General features: G+C 30.7%; 2 protein-coding genes across 2 annotated transcripts in view; both read right to left on the bottom strand.

The window, feature by feature from the left end:
• LOC136989335 (uncharacterized) overlaps positions 1–11,935 on the bottom strand; it is a 43,175-nt gene extending 31,240 nt beyond the window's left edge. Inside the window, exons 1-2 of the mRNA XM_067287465.1 lie at positions 11,712–11,935; positions 4,775–5,316 (exon numbers count right to left, since the gene is read on the bottom strand). Coding sequence (XP_067143566.1) covers positions 4,775–5,316; positions 11,712–11,913 — 744 coding nt within the window. The 5' untranslated portion in view covers positions 11,914–11,935. The remainder of the gene's footprint in view (positions 1–4,774; positions 5,317–11,711) is intronic.
• Positions 11,936–13,528: 1,593 nt separating this feature from the next.
• Positions 13,529–16,722, bottom strand: LOC136989309 (uncharacterized). Its single transcript, XM_067287431.1, has 4 exons — positions 15,272–16,722; positions 15,123–15,191; positions 14,938–15,027; positions 13,529–13,929 (listed from the first exon to the last, which is right to left on the bottom strand). Exons 1-4 carry the CDS (start codon positions 16,349–16,351, stop codon positions 13,810–13,812), a joined length of 1,359 nt encoding a protein of 452 aa, XP_067143532.1. The 5' UTR covers positions 16,352–16,722; the 3' UTR covers positions 13,529–13,809.
• Positions 16,723–17,425: the final 703 nt, after the last annotated feature.

Raw genomic sequence — 17,425 nt, 5'->3', positions numbered from 1 at the left:
GTTGTTTGTTTTTTTAACATGTCCCTTTTTCCTCGTGAGAAGGTGGCACCCAGATCATAATCCAAATTATTTTTGTTCCACCATTTGCATTTTTCCCACTTTTTCTCTCTGTATGTCCTCAGGTACTAAGAAAACTTGTTTTAATCCTACCTGTTATAGGTTCAGCAGTGGCATAGCGAGGGGGTGCAAGGGTCTATCATGCCCCAGGCACCACTCGCAGAGGGACACCCAAATGGTGTCCAAGACAAACTATATGTGTTTCTGGAGATGGGAGGGAGGAGCCAATAAAGTGTTGTGCCCCGGGCACCAGTTATGTTCGCTATACCACTAAGGTTCAGTCAGGCCCAAATTGGAGAGTGATGGGGCAAGATATATTCAGAAGTGACCATTCACAAAACTTCCTGGGATTACTTGCCCAGATTCAATCCTGAGTACCCAGAGCTGTAGGCTGATGCCTTTAATCATCTCAGAGACTGTCTCAATCATCATCAAGGGAAAGAAAAAAAACATTTCCAAGTTGGCTTTTTCACATTGTGTTTGGAATTTTACTCTGAAAGTTGGCAACCCTAGCTATACACCCATCATCCTCAATCACCAAGAAAAACGATTCTGATAATAGGCATACTGTCTAAAAGTGCTAGAGTTTTCTTAGTAGTTCTCTCCTGAGAAAAACAGTTTAAATTAGATTTAACTGTCCTATTTTTTGAAAGTGGGAGAGATTTTGTATGTATAAAACATTCATTAAATAAGTATTCTACAAAAACATTATCTACATATAATTCTATGCTAAATATGATTATGAAATTTATAAAGAAATATATAAACAATATATAATGAGCAATTATTTATTGTAATATCATCACAAGGCCGAGCTGCAATTTTTAATCATATTTTAAATTTAATTTAAAATATATGCTCTCCACTTCAAATTAGTAGTGGCTGGCCCCTATACATCATGTTTTTCCTTTAACAATACAGCCATGCAGTCATCTATTAACTCCTTTCAGTGGAAAAGTTTTGAATTGAAATAACATGAGTTTTTATTGGAAGTTCATATATAGTTAATTGGGACCTCCTGCCTCTAAAGTTTCCATAACTGGTCTCCAATTTCATCTATCTAACTCTGTTCTCAAGATTAAAGAAAGATAGACATATGAACAGACAGATGATAATGGGAATTTACAGTTCTACAACTTTTTAAAATTGCAGCCCAATAAAATAAATATATACAATGTATAATATATAAACTTATCTATTGACTATATTAAAACATTATATCATATAAGCAGATATATTAAATAGCTTGATGTAAAAACTATTACTATAAAACAGTGTTTTGTGTTTGTACAATATAAGAAATTCGAGTGTTATTTGTATTAATTATCCAAAAATCCGAGGACTTGTGTATAGTTCCTTGCCTCAAATAGTTTAAATCACCAATACACAACCTTACCTTCAAAATTATTCCCTTGGGCAATGATATACTTTTACCAGCACTCGTACAGCTTCTGGAAGCATTCTGTAAGCCTTCTTTTGCAGCCATTCATAATGTTCCATGATGCTGCTTTTACCTCATTCCATGACTCAAAATGATGTGTCTGCAGATGTTTTTTAGGGGAAAGCTGCTTCTTCAACATGAAAATCATTGTCACTGTGATTAAAAAATTCAAGCAGAATCGCAGCAAAGGAAAAGTTACAATGCAGCTATTTTTTTATCTTCAAAAATCCATCCAGAATTTATTCCTGAGGGCAGAACAGTGAATAAGGAGTGTTATCTGGACATTTTATGTTATCTGCATGAGTCCATCCATCATAGATGGCCTGAGTGTGGCAAAGTAGACAATGGTACCTTCTCCATGAAAACATGTGACCATTATGGACTGCCTACACAGCATTCCATAATGGTCACAGAGTTTCTTGCCAGAAATGGTATTAATATGCTTCCATATCTCAATTTAGTTCCTTGCGATTTTTACCTCTTCACTGATGAAAACATCTTCAAGGACATCATTTTGAATCATCAAATAAGGTAAAAGCAACATTGTAGGAAGAATTATGGGTGCTTGCAAAAGACAGCTTACAGCAATGCTTCCAGAAGCTATATGAGTACTGGCAAAATGTATTGTCATCCAAAGGGATTATTCTGAAGATGGTTGTGTATCAATGCTTATTACATCATTTCTGAAGGGAAAAGTTGATGTAAACTTAAAAGTATTTAATTAAAATTATTATTTGAAGATTTTATATTGCAATATCTACATGATATCTATTTTTTCATGTATCTATTAAGAAGAAAAGCCAGGAAACTCCATTTGGCCAGCCTTTTTGTGAGGAATAAAGCTGGTACCAACTACTAGTATTCACTGGTTTATCTACTCAACCATTGGTGAACCTTGGTCCATGGGGAAGGATATGGATTCATAAGTTATACATGTAAGCATACACCTGTGCAGAGATCTATTGATATCATTGACATTACAAAATACAGGCATTAAAAGATGAAAAGACAAATCACATTCATTTTTTTTCAATAAAAGACAAGGATAGTTTAGCTAAAATAAAGGCTTTTCCTTTAAATAAAGAAAATATGGCAACCTTAATTATTCAAGTCTGCAGCAAATTTCAAGGATGTAAACAGATTATTTTTTCCAGTTTGAAATGTATTCTATTGCAGTTTTCCAGATCTCCCTTACTAATTATGAATAAATGTGTAGACAAAGTTAAGAAAACATCAAAAGAGAAACAAAATTGAAAAGAGTATCAGATCATACAAAAAGAAAGGTTGAAACTCAGTCAAAAGGTTGGGTTAGGCAATGATTATGATTTATTTGCAATGTATTTTTTTATCTCATTTATATTTATTCATTTTAAAAATATTTTTTATTGAATAATTATTTATTTTTAATGAATACAGAAACTGATTTTGTTAAATTAAGTATTTCATAAAACAAACAAAGGATTACATGTTACAATGTTTATACTTCATACATCTAAATCTAAGGAATTATAAATGGAACTTGCAAAATGAAAAATTGCAGCAAATATTGTTATCTTTTCATTAATAATTTTGAATGATAATCTGATTTTATTCTTCAAATTTATTGTTAAAGTGTACTTTAATTTGCAAATTTTTCAGCTAATTGCTTCAACAGGTATTAAAAATTGTGACATATCTATATATATAAAAACGAATGTATGTTTGTCTGTCTGTTAGTCCTTCATGCATTACTACACCATTTATCCGATTGCCATGAAAGTTTGGGAAGTTGTTTAATACACCCTGTGTCAGGCGCGCAGGGAAGTGTTACACGGAGGGGCGCGCGGGGTGTACGTGCACCCCGCGTGACTAAAGGTGTTACTGAAAAAATCAAAATTTTTTTCGCGATTTTTTCGTTTTTGACGTTAGTGGGATTGTGTTTCTGATGTATTAATCAACAATACTACTTAAAATATATCTGTTTTATTTATTTATAACGAAAACGAAAAAGTATTACGTTTCGCGAATTTTTCAGGAAAAAAATCGTCAACTTCAAAAGTCTATTTTTCAAACTGTAAACAAGTCTGTTGCTATCTAATCGTTGAATCGTATTCCCGTATGTGTTTTTTAACTGTTCCAAACATTAAATGCTTTGTCACAAACCCCGGGCCAAAAATATTTCAGTATTTTCAAAAGTACACCCCCTGAAACTCTACAGCAACTAGAGATAAAAAGGCGAATTATTGCCAGATAACATCGATAGTTAACTTCTTTTACACTGTAATTGGTCACTTTCTTTGTCTGTTATTACATCCACCAGTAAAAACAATTGTCGGTAAAATTCCCGCGAAATGCCACGCCCCCGCAGACTACCACTTTGACTTATGTAAACAGTCGCTATAAAATCGCTTGTTTTAATCGTTTTTTTTACTTCTAATTTGGTTACGAGAAATTTTCTGGCATTATTCAGACAAATAAACTTGTTTTCAGGACCATTTAGCAATAAATATTTCCAAAAACGCCATTTTTCAAACTTTCAATGCTAAGTCTATGGGACACTTTTTTCCGTTTATTGGCCTTAAAAATCTTATTTACACGCCTTCTATGGTCTTATTCGTCATTTGTATTATGACTGATTCGATATCAAGCAATGATCGTTTTTTCAGTACACTAACTCGGGTCCACCCCCTCCAATGGTCGCGCTAAAAAAACTTCCGCCGTTAGGCGCGCGGGGTGCAGGTGCACCCCATGCATTTTGCTGTGTTTCTTTTGTAAAAAGTTTTTTTTTCCTGGAATTTTTAACATTTTCAGTGCAATCTTCAGTACTTTGAAGGAAGGTACTGAGGGGATCATTTTTGAGCATTCATTACATGAAAAAATACACGCGTTTAAAAACGTTTGGGGTGCACCTGCACCCCGCGCGCCTAACGCAGGGTAATACATTCCTGTGAAGGTTTCTGGCATATGTGAAGACCACCATTTCCCCCCTTTCAAAAATATATTTATATATGGATTAAGGCTTTCATGTCAAACAGATGGCATTAACTTCCGACAATCTAAGTTTGCTTTTCTGTGAGGCATTATGTGAGGCATCATGTGATGCATTTTCTATTGAAAAGAGCCAGAATATTCTATTGAAAAATATCAGAATATTTGAAAATATAAACTAAATATTATTAAATAATATGATGATTTTTTTTACAAAACTTATCACATTTGCATAAGAAAAATGTCAGCATTTCAAATTATGTATTCCTAGTTATAATCTACAACCTATTCATAAAAATTTCAACATACCTGCCATGATGATAATGGTGGCTGTGAAAATATTGGAAACTGAATTTTTGAAAACTGTTGATTATTGTCACATTTAATTTGTTTTGCTTTTCTTTTTGGTTTAGGATGAATTAACAATAACGGTGTATTTTTGCTTGTTTCTCCACTTTCAGTTTCAATTTGTCCCATTTGTACAAATTTTATCGTTGTTAATGATTTATCTAAATTATTAGAATCAGACTGTGTAATATTTTCAACTGCTTCCATAATAGCTTGTTTATGAGCTTCACTTAATCTTTCTTGTAACTTTTGAGAACTCCATTTTCGATTCTTTTCCACTTTTTCATTAATTGCTTTTTTCACATAAGTCTGTATGAATGGAAGAGGTAATTCAAATTTAGATTGCAAATCTTTATGAATTGTTGAACTAGTTTCTTTACCATGTTCAAGAGCATATTTACTGATTATTTCAATGGCTAATGATTCGGATAAAAGGATTCGGCCTGTTTTTACCATAATGCCATTTTCTAAACGTCCAAAGTATTTGGTAAGATCCGTAATATCTGAAACAAAATTTAATTATTAATTCCAAATATTCAAATTTAATCAGGTCTAAAATTTCTTAAATATGAAGTTTATAAAAAAATTAACATGACATGTATTGATATAATTAAAAGCAATTTCTTAGCTATTAAACTGATTTACTTGTATAGGCTGACCATAATGTCTTGATACCAAAATGTGTATCAATTTCTTGATAAACATAACATCTCTCTTATTAAAATTTTGTCAAGAAATATAGATGGGCAATTTTACTTTGTAAATGTCACTATTTTGTTTTATAATTAGCACTCCTTTCATGGCTTCAATATTTAATTTTGACTTCTCATAAGTGACAATATTCTTTCTATAAAAGCTATAGTTCCTGAAAAAACAAAGGACTAATTTTATCAAATTAATAATTTTAAAATTCAAGGTAGACATCCTGTTTTTATCGGACATATCCCACTTTTCTGCATTTTGTCCCAGTGTCCTGATAAAGGTTGCAGAGACATTTAAATGTCTTGTACTTCTTTATTTTTTATATTTATAGTATATCACAATCAATATATTTCACATGATTTTATTTGATAGTTTTCAGTGATTTCGTGTCTTTGCAAAATCAGCTGTGGCAACTGCACCTTTATAACCTTACTAACTGTAACCTCAAACCATTTTATGAAAAATTACTATTGATTAGTATTTAAAGTTATTGTTGTATTACAACACCAAGTACATATTATGATTTTTATTGTTTTAGTTTATCTTAGCTTTATTATTTATACACCAGAGAATATGTTAATAGAAGTAAAGTAAGTGCCATTTATTGTGATCACCAATTCAAAATGGTAAAATCCACTGCATTTTAGTTGTTTATTAGATTTACATAAATTTCAGATATGTTTGTGTCATTTTTCAGGCAGGCTGTGATGATATATATTTTGTAATGTGAATTAAAGACGTGTGACAATAAAAAAATATTTTAAATAATTATATAACATTTTATATAATCTAAATTTCTCAGATTTTCTAGTATTAGTTAATTTCACTTTACTTAAATATTTGTTAAAATGCAATTAATTTTTAATGTGTTGTTTTATTTTTTTAAAATGATTTTTAGTATTTTATAATTGTTTAATGAAACAATATTTCATTAAAAAATTATATGATTAAACAAACTATTGTAATTACATAATGCTAAATGAAAAATAGCCACAAAATGATGTTTTCTTATAATTATTATTTTCCCAAAAATTTCTAAAAAAAAAAAAAAAACAGTTTTAGTGTCTTATTTTCATGTTTTAAATTTATGGTCACTCTAATTCAAGATCTTTTTTGTGCATTTCATTAAATATTTTGACCCATTTGTCAGCTATGTTGATTTTTTCTTCATTCAATTTCTTCAAGTGTTTGGTTTTTATTGTCTATTAGTACCCATTACTTGAATTGCAGAATTTCATCTATATATATATATATATATAATATATAAACTAAAGAGCTAAGTTTTTTGATTTTCAAAAAATGGGACTAAAGTGAAAATTTTACTAAAACAACAGGATGACAGAGACAGAACAAACAATGGTATTATCCTGTTCAAAATGGTACTTATGGTCATTTGAATTGTGTGTCATTTGAGGACGGACTTGGTCACCCAAAAATACTTGAGAAGAACGTATTAAAGTGAACGCTAATACAGTTGATTATTGTTACTGTTATAAACAGTGCTCTTTTTCTGTAAAAAAATTCTTGCTGGTATACATATGTGGTGACTGAACAAATAGTGTTGTTTTACTGAGCAACTGCCAGTAGTACAGGAGGGTCTAATGATGTGTTCACTTGTTTATAATCGATCAGCGCAAATCGCAACCGTCAATCTCGTAACGGTCAACTCTTTGATAACAGGTGCGTGTCTGGGAATTGTAACGGATAAGTTACGGCGGCGCTGATCGATTATAAACAAGTGAACACATCATTAGACCCTCCTGTACCTACCAGCTACTTGAAAAAGTATCTCTACCTATGGATAAAGATACTTTTTCATGCCATACCAGCCAGTGTATTTTTGGATGAAGAGGACCCTGATTATAATCAATAGCATTTCTTTATATAAAATAATAATTTTTCCAAATTTATTATATGATGTTCAATTAAATATCAATTATATCAAAATCATATAATTTAGCAACTTTTATTTTATAACACAGAGAAATACCTTGTTGAACCTGTATTTTCTAAATGTTATTCAAATGTATTTATTATATATACATATTATTATACAATTCAAAATTCAGCTTAAACTACATTAAGAATTATGAAGTAATTCAGTATGCAAAATCCATTTTTTTAAAAATAATTTATGCTATGATTTGATGTTCCAAATGATATTCTTCATTCAATATTAAGAAATTTTATCAGTTAGTAATGTAATGAAATTTCAGCTATACAATTAACATTCAGAGTGATCTCACTGATCTCATTCAGTATTTACTTTATTACTAAGAGTTTAAAAATTTGTATTTAAGTTAATGCTTAACAATTTCAAGAATATGCAGTTTTTAAAAGAAAACATTATAAAAAAGCAAAATTCAAAGGATGGCATATAAATTTTGTAAAAACTATATATATGAAAAAAAATTGGAAAAAACATAATAGAAACTTTATAACCAACTAATGTACATTTTATTTTATGTTTGTATTGTCTAAAATATTTTATTCTTTGAATATATTGATAAATTTTGTTAACAGAAACAACAATCAAAGTTGTGCATGTGTATGTTTTATAGAAACAATTACACAAATACAGGTGCGTGCATGCATTATATGTATGATAAAGATATATATTTAATTTTGATTGTTAAATTTAATTAAGAATCTTTAAATATGTAATTAGAAAAAAAAATTAAATTTAATATATCTTTAATGTTGATTGTTTCTTCTATTAATGAGACTTCACAAATATCTTTATCAATTAACCATTTATTGTGTATATACCTTTTATTGTATGGCTACTGTGTGTTATACAAAACCACATGGCAACATATACTGTAGGAATATGCAGTATATACATAAAGACAAACAATATATATTACACAAAATGCATTGCCTGAAAAAAGCAATATTATGATTACCAACCGCCTCTGCCTTACGGGTGCGAATCCACCTTTAAAAGCATTTGTCAGCCGGATCTAGAAAATCTTTGCCTTTTAAACATTTTATGCATTCTATTAGACGTTAGTATTAGACGTTAATGGTGCGGTTTTTTGTATATATTGCTTAAGTATCAATTTCCCTTGAAAATTTTCTTTTTTTCAATAGATTAATTGATTTAACTTCACAGTTGGTTTAACCGTAGTTATTTCGTCTGTACCGCATTTCATCAGAGACAAAGACTATTGGGTTTTATTCACATTATTCTTTATTTCACTATGCATTTCGGGTGCAATCTTTTCCGTTTATTTTGCACCCCTCATCAGGTGTTACATTTCTACAATTGGTAGAGAATACATTTGTTACATTAATTATTGTAGATGGGTTTCTTAATATATATAAGTTATAAAAGATTATTACAGTTTTTTTGGACTAGTCATAAAGAGTTATTACAATTATTATAATTATTACATTATTTAGATTGATTTAACACAAATTAATGTAAGGGATTATTTCAAATTTTATTATTGTTAGTATTATTCGGTACTAACCTTTTTTAAGACCATTCCGTTATGAGGTGTTTATGTCACCGTCCCCCGAGGCATTTCTAACTGTCCTTCGTTTAGTTTATTTGCGTTTCTTAAGCCCCTCCCCATTTCCTCCCACACTTCGTCTACCTCCATGCCGTTGTTTAGATTTATTGTGTTGCTTTTATTGACTATTGTAAAGTGTTCTTTGAATTTTCGTAAATAGTTGTCCTTCTCTCTGTGGATTATTTTTATACTTTTTTTATCGATTGTGCATCCGAATTTACTGCAGTGATCGGTCCATGGTGATTGGTTATATTTGAGTCTGATTGCTGCTTCATGTTCTTTAATTCTGGTCTTTAATTGTCTTCCTGTTTCTCCTATGTATATTGCTGGTTTTTTGCATGTACATTTTATTTCATACACCACTCCTGTTTCGTCTAGTTTGTTTTCATTTTGGATTTCGTTGATGTTGATGCTGTTTTTAATTTTATTTTTTAGTTTGGCTGCTATTATAATACCATTTTTTCTGAAGACTTTTCTGTATTTTTCATATGTGTCTTTAATATAGGGGAAAGACGTATGTGTAATATTCTCATTGTTATTTTTGACGTTGAATCTGTTTTTAATAAATTCAGTTGTCCATTTTTTTAATAATCTGTTTGGGTAATCGTTTAGGATAAAAGTATTTATTAGGTCATTTTTTTGTTTTTCTCTCTCTTTAACTTTAGATGTTCTGTTCCATATTTTAGACAATGCTGTTATAAAGTTGTTTCTTTTAATAGTTATGGGGCAATACGATTTATAGTTAAGGATTTTGTCCACATTGCTGCTTTTTTTGTACGGTTTTATGTTGATGTTGTTTCCTTCTCTGGTTATAGTTGTGTCTAGATAATTTATTGCTTTTTTACTTTCAGTATCACTTTTAAATTTTATTGTATTGCTTAGTGTGTTTGCATAGTTGCATATTATATTTTCATTGGTTATTGCTTCGTCGTATATTATTATTATATCATCTACATATCTAGCCATAAAAGTTATCCCATTTGTGTTTGCTAATTTTTTATCTATTTCTGTCATGCATATTTCTGCGAGTTTCGGTCCGATTATTGTTCCCATACTAATGCCATTTTTTTGTCTATATATTTTTTCTTCTATATGGTAGTAATTATTGTAAAAACTGTATTTTATTAGTTCTAGTAGCCAGTTATGTATGTCTATCTTGCGTAGGCTTTCCTCAATGAGTTCCCATTTTATTGATGGGTACATAGAGATTATGTCCAGACTTAATAACCTGTATGTTGGTTTCATTTTAACACTTTACAATAGTCAATAAAAGCAACACAATAAATCTAAACAATGGCATGGAGGTAGACGAAGTGTGGGAGGAAATGGGGAGGGGCTTAAGAAACGCAAATAAACTAAACGAAGGACAGTTAGAAATGCCTCGGGGGACGGTGACATAAACACCTCATAACGGAAAGGTCTTAAAAAAGGTTAGTACCGAATAATACTAACAATAATAAAATTTGAAATAATCCCTTACATTAATTTGTGTTAAATCAATCTAAATAATGTAATAATTATAATAATTGTAATAACTCTTTATGACTAGTCCAAAAAAACTGTAATAATCTTTTATAACTTATATATATTAAGAAACCCATCTACAATAATTAATGTAACAAATGTATTCTCTACCAATTGTAGAAATGTAACACCTGATGAGGGGTGCAAAATAAACGGAAAAGATTGCACCCGAAATGCATAGTGAAATAAAGAATAATGTGAATAAAACCCAATAGTCTTTGTCTCTGATGAAATGCGGTACAGACGAAATAACTACGGTTAAACCAACTGTGAAGTTAAATCAATTAATCTATTGAAAAAAAGAAAATTTTCAAGGGAAATTTTATGCATTATTATACTAGCTGGAACCTATAACCGGTGTGTAACACGTATATACTATATATATAGCGCGGTTGACATGCGACCCATTCTCCTACAAGGCGGCCTTTAACGCTCTGGTTAGAAGGGCGTTCTCATACTCATCGACCAGGCAAGCTTTAGCAACAGAATTGGCCCGCATTGAGAGTCAACTGCGCTATATATATAGTATATACGTATTACGCACTGGTTATAGGTTCTGGATAGTATAGTTTTCACTTCGATGCTGAAATCAGAGGAATTTTCTGTTTTTTAATGCATTATTTTTGCAAACATGAATTTACAACCAATACTAAAAATTTCACTTTTGCTTGTATGGCAATTTTTTTATAAATCATTCACTCTCCAACAATAACATTTTGAGTTCAACATTGCTGCACACATATAAAAATTTCATGGAAGCTACTTTGAAAGTTTTTGTAAATCTGTCACGTGCCCTAGTTTTTCCTGCCTATTAATTAAGTCAATCTCATCCAATGTTAGTAAGTATGCAATATATTGTTTTTTCTTCACATTTTCACAATTAAAACTACAGAATGACAAAGCTTTTCAACTGAATAAATCACACAACATATCAGGAAGCCTTAAAAAACGAAAATTATTACTAAGCAAGCCTATATCCTATGCAAATATCAAATTTCAGAAGATAGTCTCTCATTATTACATCAGATTTTTACATTTAATAACATTATTAAGTCGTATAAACACGTTTTCATTCGATAATTTCGAAAAATAACGAAACTGAAACCTACACACAACAAGACAACTTTAAGGTATGTCCTTATACGTGCCCTTACCAACGAATTCCTTTCCGTGTATTTTCCAAAATCTTCTAACTCTCTCCGGCATTTTTGTTAAACTCGAAGTTTTCCCCTGTTCAACTTTTTCTTTCAATAGTTTCAATACGTCTTTATAAATATTATCATTAATCGGAGGTTTAAATCGATCTCTCAATTTAACAACTTTTTCCTTAACGATAGCGTCTAATACCTGGGCCATGTTTACGTTCACTTAAGCGTGTACTCGGTTACATTTTCAACTTTTATTTAAAATTTTTATTACCTCGTATATATTTATATTAATGATATCATTTGGTAAATTAATAAAATGTTTTTATTTTAAAATGTTAAATATTTTGTGTATGTAATAATTACATTTTTCTACGTGACATTTAAATTTCCCTACGAGAAAGGGAATAATCTCTAAATTACTTATATTTCCCTCTGTCCAGAATAGTGTTGCCAACTTTTAATCCCAGCTGAGCCGGAGATATAACAAAAAATTAAAAATAAAAATAATTTTTTCATTATATATTACAGCTATTTTTCCTGTGTACAGGCTTGCTTCAGTTTATTAATACTCTATTCCCGTATTTTGATGTAATTTTGATTCCTCCCGCGAGGACTATGGGGAAACTGGTTCCTATTTTTAAATGTTAACGTAAAGAAAACCCAGAAAACACCACGTGGCCTTTTGGAAACTGCAAAGCCACGACCAACAAACAGTATTGTGTTTTTATAATTTAAATAAAGGGTAGTTAGAATTAAACTGACGGTACTCAGATACGCGTGGAGCCGGCTTTACTGAACGGAAGCCGAGAAAATTACGCAACTCGTTGCGTAACTTTCTCAGCTATTATGTAATTTTATTTAAAAAAATAACTTTTATATTATTAATTATTATAAAATGGGGTTTTGAAGGATAGAAATGAGTTTTATTTAAAAAGAAATTGTAAATGCTAATAACGAATAAAATTTTCATAAATTCCGACGTCTCTCGAGACACAGTCCCCTCCATCTCCTATCCCCTCGAACTTTAACAACCAGAATTTAATAGCGCATCAATGCCCCTTATGCACAAGTCACCATGCCAAATTTCGTTTTTTAATCTTCACCCTATCCTGAGATATACACGAAATAGATCCCAACCCCCACACACACGGAATTTTCCCCTTTTTTGACTTTTTTGGGTTCAGGGACCAAAAACCTGGAGGGTCAAATCTGACACGCTTCCAATACTTTCCTTTGTTACGCATATGTGTTCAAAGACCTAAAACCCTCATTGAGCGAAAAAATCGATCACAATGTGAAAATAAATGAATATAACTCGATAATTTTTCAAAATATTTTATATAAAGATACAAAAGTAGGTAAATTTTACTAAAAATATTTTATTTATATCGATATTTAATTACATAAAGTGAAAAGTGGACATCATCAGTCAAAAATTAATATGTTAAATTATTATTTTATTATTTAATAATAATATGTGCTTATTAATATATTTATAATATAATAAATAACTTCATAAGCAATTTTTTGAAAGAGTTTGTTTTATTAAATGAGTTTTATCCAATTAGCATTTAAATATAATTTGAAATTTATACAGATCAAATTAAGTACTGTACATCTGGACCACACTTTGGTTAAACATATTTAATTAATAAATTTAATTGGAAAAATCTGTGATTATTATTTTATAAATCTATAATTAAACTAAAACTAAATTAATAAACACCTAATAATTATTAAAAATTTTAAAATATTCTTAATTATAATTATCTCTTTTTATTTACATTTTTTGATAATATCTATAATTATTACATTATGATAAATGTTTAAATACTTTTGTAAAAATTATAGAAGTGTGGATCAATAAATAACCAGCCATGCTATTACTTTCGGCTGAAGTCATTGATCCACCTTATATGCTAATTAGTAAAAATAATCATAATTAATTATGTAAGTATCCAAAAAAGTTACATATTCTATAACTTAGGAACCAAATTATCCCAAAATCACATTATAATCCAATCATATTGATAAAAATGTATCAACTTAAGGATATTGTTTAAATAGTTTGAGCGTTTAGAAGTTCAGGATTGTTCATCACCCCTCAATCTTGGATGAAATCTCTTTGATATTCTCGTTCTTCTTGAGCGGCGCAATCTCTGCTTTCGTGTAATTGTTGGAATTGCAACATGAAGATGAAAATGGAAAGCAACAAACTGATAACCTAAAATGATCAATTATCAGTAATTAATTAATTATTCAAAATTTCTTTTTGCATATTTACTAATGAATATTGCAAAGGAAAATGGGAACAGATTAGGTTATTGAGGAAAGAAAAAGACAATCCTTACAACAAATTCTCTTTACAGAGAAAAATCATTAAAGTACTGGAACAAACTATACTCGAGTTTTCAGAGTTTCGCGTATTGTTTCGATGAAGTGATTAAAGTATAATGGAGCTTTATGTTAGTCACACATGATAAAAACACTACAGAATACTCCATATTATTGCAGTACTAGAGTACGATCTTCGAGTAAAAATCGATAGAGTGTTGAAAAGAATATGACCAATCCAGTGAAATTCTGCTTTTGAGAAAAGTAGGCTTAATGAAATTATAAAATGTAAGTAAAAAAAATTAAAGGTGGACAAGAGATTGAATTTTCAAAATTCTATTTCCCAATGCAGTTGAATGTCAAGGTTATCAAAAAATTTTCTGACCAAGTTTTTCCAAATTCAGAACAGCACATCCAAAGGTTGTAGGTGTGTGGTTCATTCAGCAAAAGCTCTCTTCTCCTGCTAAAGGGTCTTTACGTTTCCTAGATCAGATCTTCGATGGGTTACTTAGTGGAGAAATCTACTAGATCCCCGACTTCTCCACTAAGTAACCCATCGAAAATACTATTAAATGAAACGAGAGATGCATTACTGTAAGTTATTATTTGAACACGATAAATTTTGTTGCCTGCCACCTCTTCAGAGGAGCAAGTATACAGATATACCAAGATAGGTATATCTGTATACTTGCTATAACAAGTATACCTGTAAACGTAATTCAGTAGATCAAAATATAAAATAATCAGCATGTATTTCGACTTGGTACTCGTTAGATTTAACAAGAAGGATCTTGTTAGTTACTCAAGCTAAAGATTCTTTGATTCTTTTTTTTTCTTTTACTTTTATGTAATTTAAAGTTTCTTAGAGGAAAATAATAATATAGTAACAAATAAAAACCTTTATAATGGCTCCTTTATTCATGACAAATACATTCAACCATGTCAAGCCGATGGGCGAACCTCCAATTTGTTTCATCAGATCGTGAATCTTAAAAAAATATATAAATTAAGAGAAATTATATATATATATATATATATATATATATATATTTAAAAAATTAAAAAGCTTTTAGAATCATTTACTCGGAATTGATTTTCCACTTTGATAGGCATGAAAGTCGCCTCGTACAAAACGTCATAAGGTCTGGTAGCCTAAAAGTATAAGATATTCAATCAAAATAGGTATAACATTTAAATATTGTATTTAATTAATTATTTAAGTTATAACTTACAGCGGATGTCAAAGCTGCGGGATAACAACAAGCAACAGCGAAAATCAATATTGTTAGAAAGGTCAGAATCTTTATCATAATTTTAGATGCGGGTAGAGTGAGGTTGAAGAGTGCCAAGTAGAAGAGCAATGCCTGCATGAAAATGAGACCAGGAAAAGTGAAATTCGAGACTCCTCTCATTAACTGATCGTTGTATCCAATCATTTGGCAAAGTCTGTGATATTTAATTTGCAAGGCTTGAAAATTAGTTTGCTGAATGTCTCCATTGACTTCTTCCGATAATTGTTCGGCGTATTCTTGATAGGATTTGATTACGATCAGGTTATTGAGTACCAAAAAAACGGGCCCGTATAATCCCATTCCGTACAGATATATTTTCTCCAAACAGGCCCAAAATATTTGGAAAGCGACCAGAAGCTTGTCATCGCTGGGGCTCATGTATTTAAATCGCCAATAAGAGAAGAGAATTACGGCGTAGATGGTGAATCCGACAAAGCAGAGGCTCGTGCCAAACATTAAAGATTTTTGCCATCCCAGTATCGCTTTCTCGATTCTTCTGTGACGAGCCGTATCGGAACGCATTTCTTCCAACAAAAACATCAAATTTGTCAAGTAGTAAGTTTTGTCGGTGAAGAAGAAGGTGGTCAAAGACAAGCAAGCGATCCAGTGTGAAGTCAAATAGACGTATAACCACGAGCCACCGTCTTTAGGCAAAATCTGGCTGATGTCACCAAAATACAATTTACTCTTCCAATTCATCATGAAAAAGGATCCGGCCTGTCTACCAGCGGCCATCCACATGAAAAGCAAAATGATGATGCCGTATACCTTCCTCCATTTATGCATTTTTTTCTCTCTTTCCGGTTTCTCGTGGCCTTCTTCTCCGAAATGGAAATCCACCCCGAAAATCCGGACCATACTTTGTATGGGTCGTAGAAGGCATTCGAGGCAAGTACAATCATCGGGTACTGGCTCTGGTGTTTCCACTCTCGAAGGTATTATCCCGTCTTCCGACGATTTCTGATTCTGATCGCTCGTCATCTTGGTTACATTCGTTTCAAAGTAAGTTAGATCTGGCATAAGTTTTTGTTTGCTCGTATCCAGCTTGAATTTTTTATTATTGGCAACGGTTTACAATAGATAGTTACGTAAGTAGGGTATAAACTACTTTGCGTGAGCTTTCAAACTGTCCTTGTGTTCCTTGCCTGCTCTCAGTCTACTTTGTAGTCGCATTGATTGGATATCGATCAGGTCGACCGACCATCGTCACGGTTTATATAACAATTATTATTTTAAATTGCAGTAGATTTTAGTTTCGATAATTTGGAGATTGGCTTAGCAATACGCCAGCAAAAATTAATTATAAAATCTGGTTCGAGTATACCATATACAAATACAATAAACTGGATTAATTTAAACATTTAAAATGGGTATTATATAAATTAGCTGATCCTATATATATATTTCCCCGCCCTGTAGATTGATTAAATTTATATCTATATCTCCTCAAAATGAAATCTTGAGGGGAAAACATTCTAATTGAATGAAAGAGGAGAATAATAACTGCATACCGCCATACATGTGTTACGTAAATTATGGATAACTTCTTCGTCGATTTAGAATGTTTTCCTCTCAACATGATTTCATTTTTTTCCTCAAAAAAAGTGAAATCTCGAGGGATTTTTTGTTGTTGTTCTACAAATCATATTTTCTGTAAAATAAACAAAACTATTTGCAAAGCACCAGCATAAATTAATAATAGTAAATTCAGCAGATCAATATAATTTTCTCATCATCACCTTTCTTGTATGTCACTAGCCTGGAATTATTTTAATTGCTCTAATTTAAAAATGCTTAATTAAATCTCATGGCCTTATCTCAATTTATTTTTTACATATGCATAAATAGGTTTATATATCTGAACCTATTTATTATAGCCTAATATTAATTTACAAAATGTATAATTTCATACTTTATGTATCATGTGATGAAAGGTGTTTGATTATTGCTACTGGTAACATCATCTTGGTAACTTAAATTAATACCGTAATTCTTTTGTGAATTCATTTTTATTAATTTTCTTTCTAATCAATATAATTGTTATTGTATGGTAAATGTTTTTTTCAATGTTAAAAATGTTTATTTTTTTATTTC

Source organism: Centruroides vittatus, unplaced genomic scaffold (genome assembly GCF_030686945.1).
Source record: "Centruroides vittatus isolate TY-2023 unplaced genomic scaffold, ASM3068694v2 scaffold_464, whole genome shotgun sequence".
NCBI classification, from domain to species: domain Eukaryota; kingdom Metazoa; phylum Arthropoda; class Arachnida; order Scorpiones; family Buthidae; genus Centruroides; species Centruroides vittatus.
This window is presented reverse-complemented; position numbering and strand designations above follow the sequence as displayed.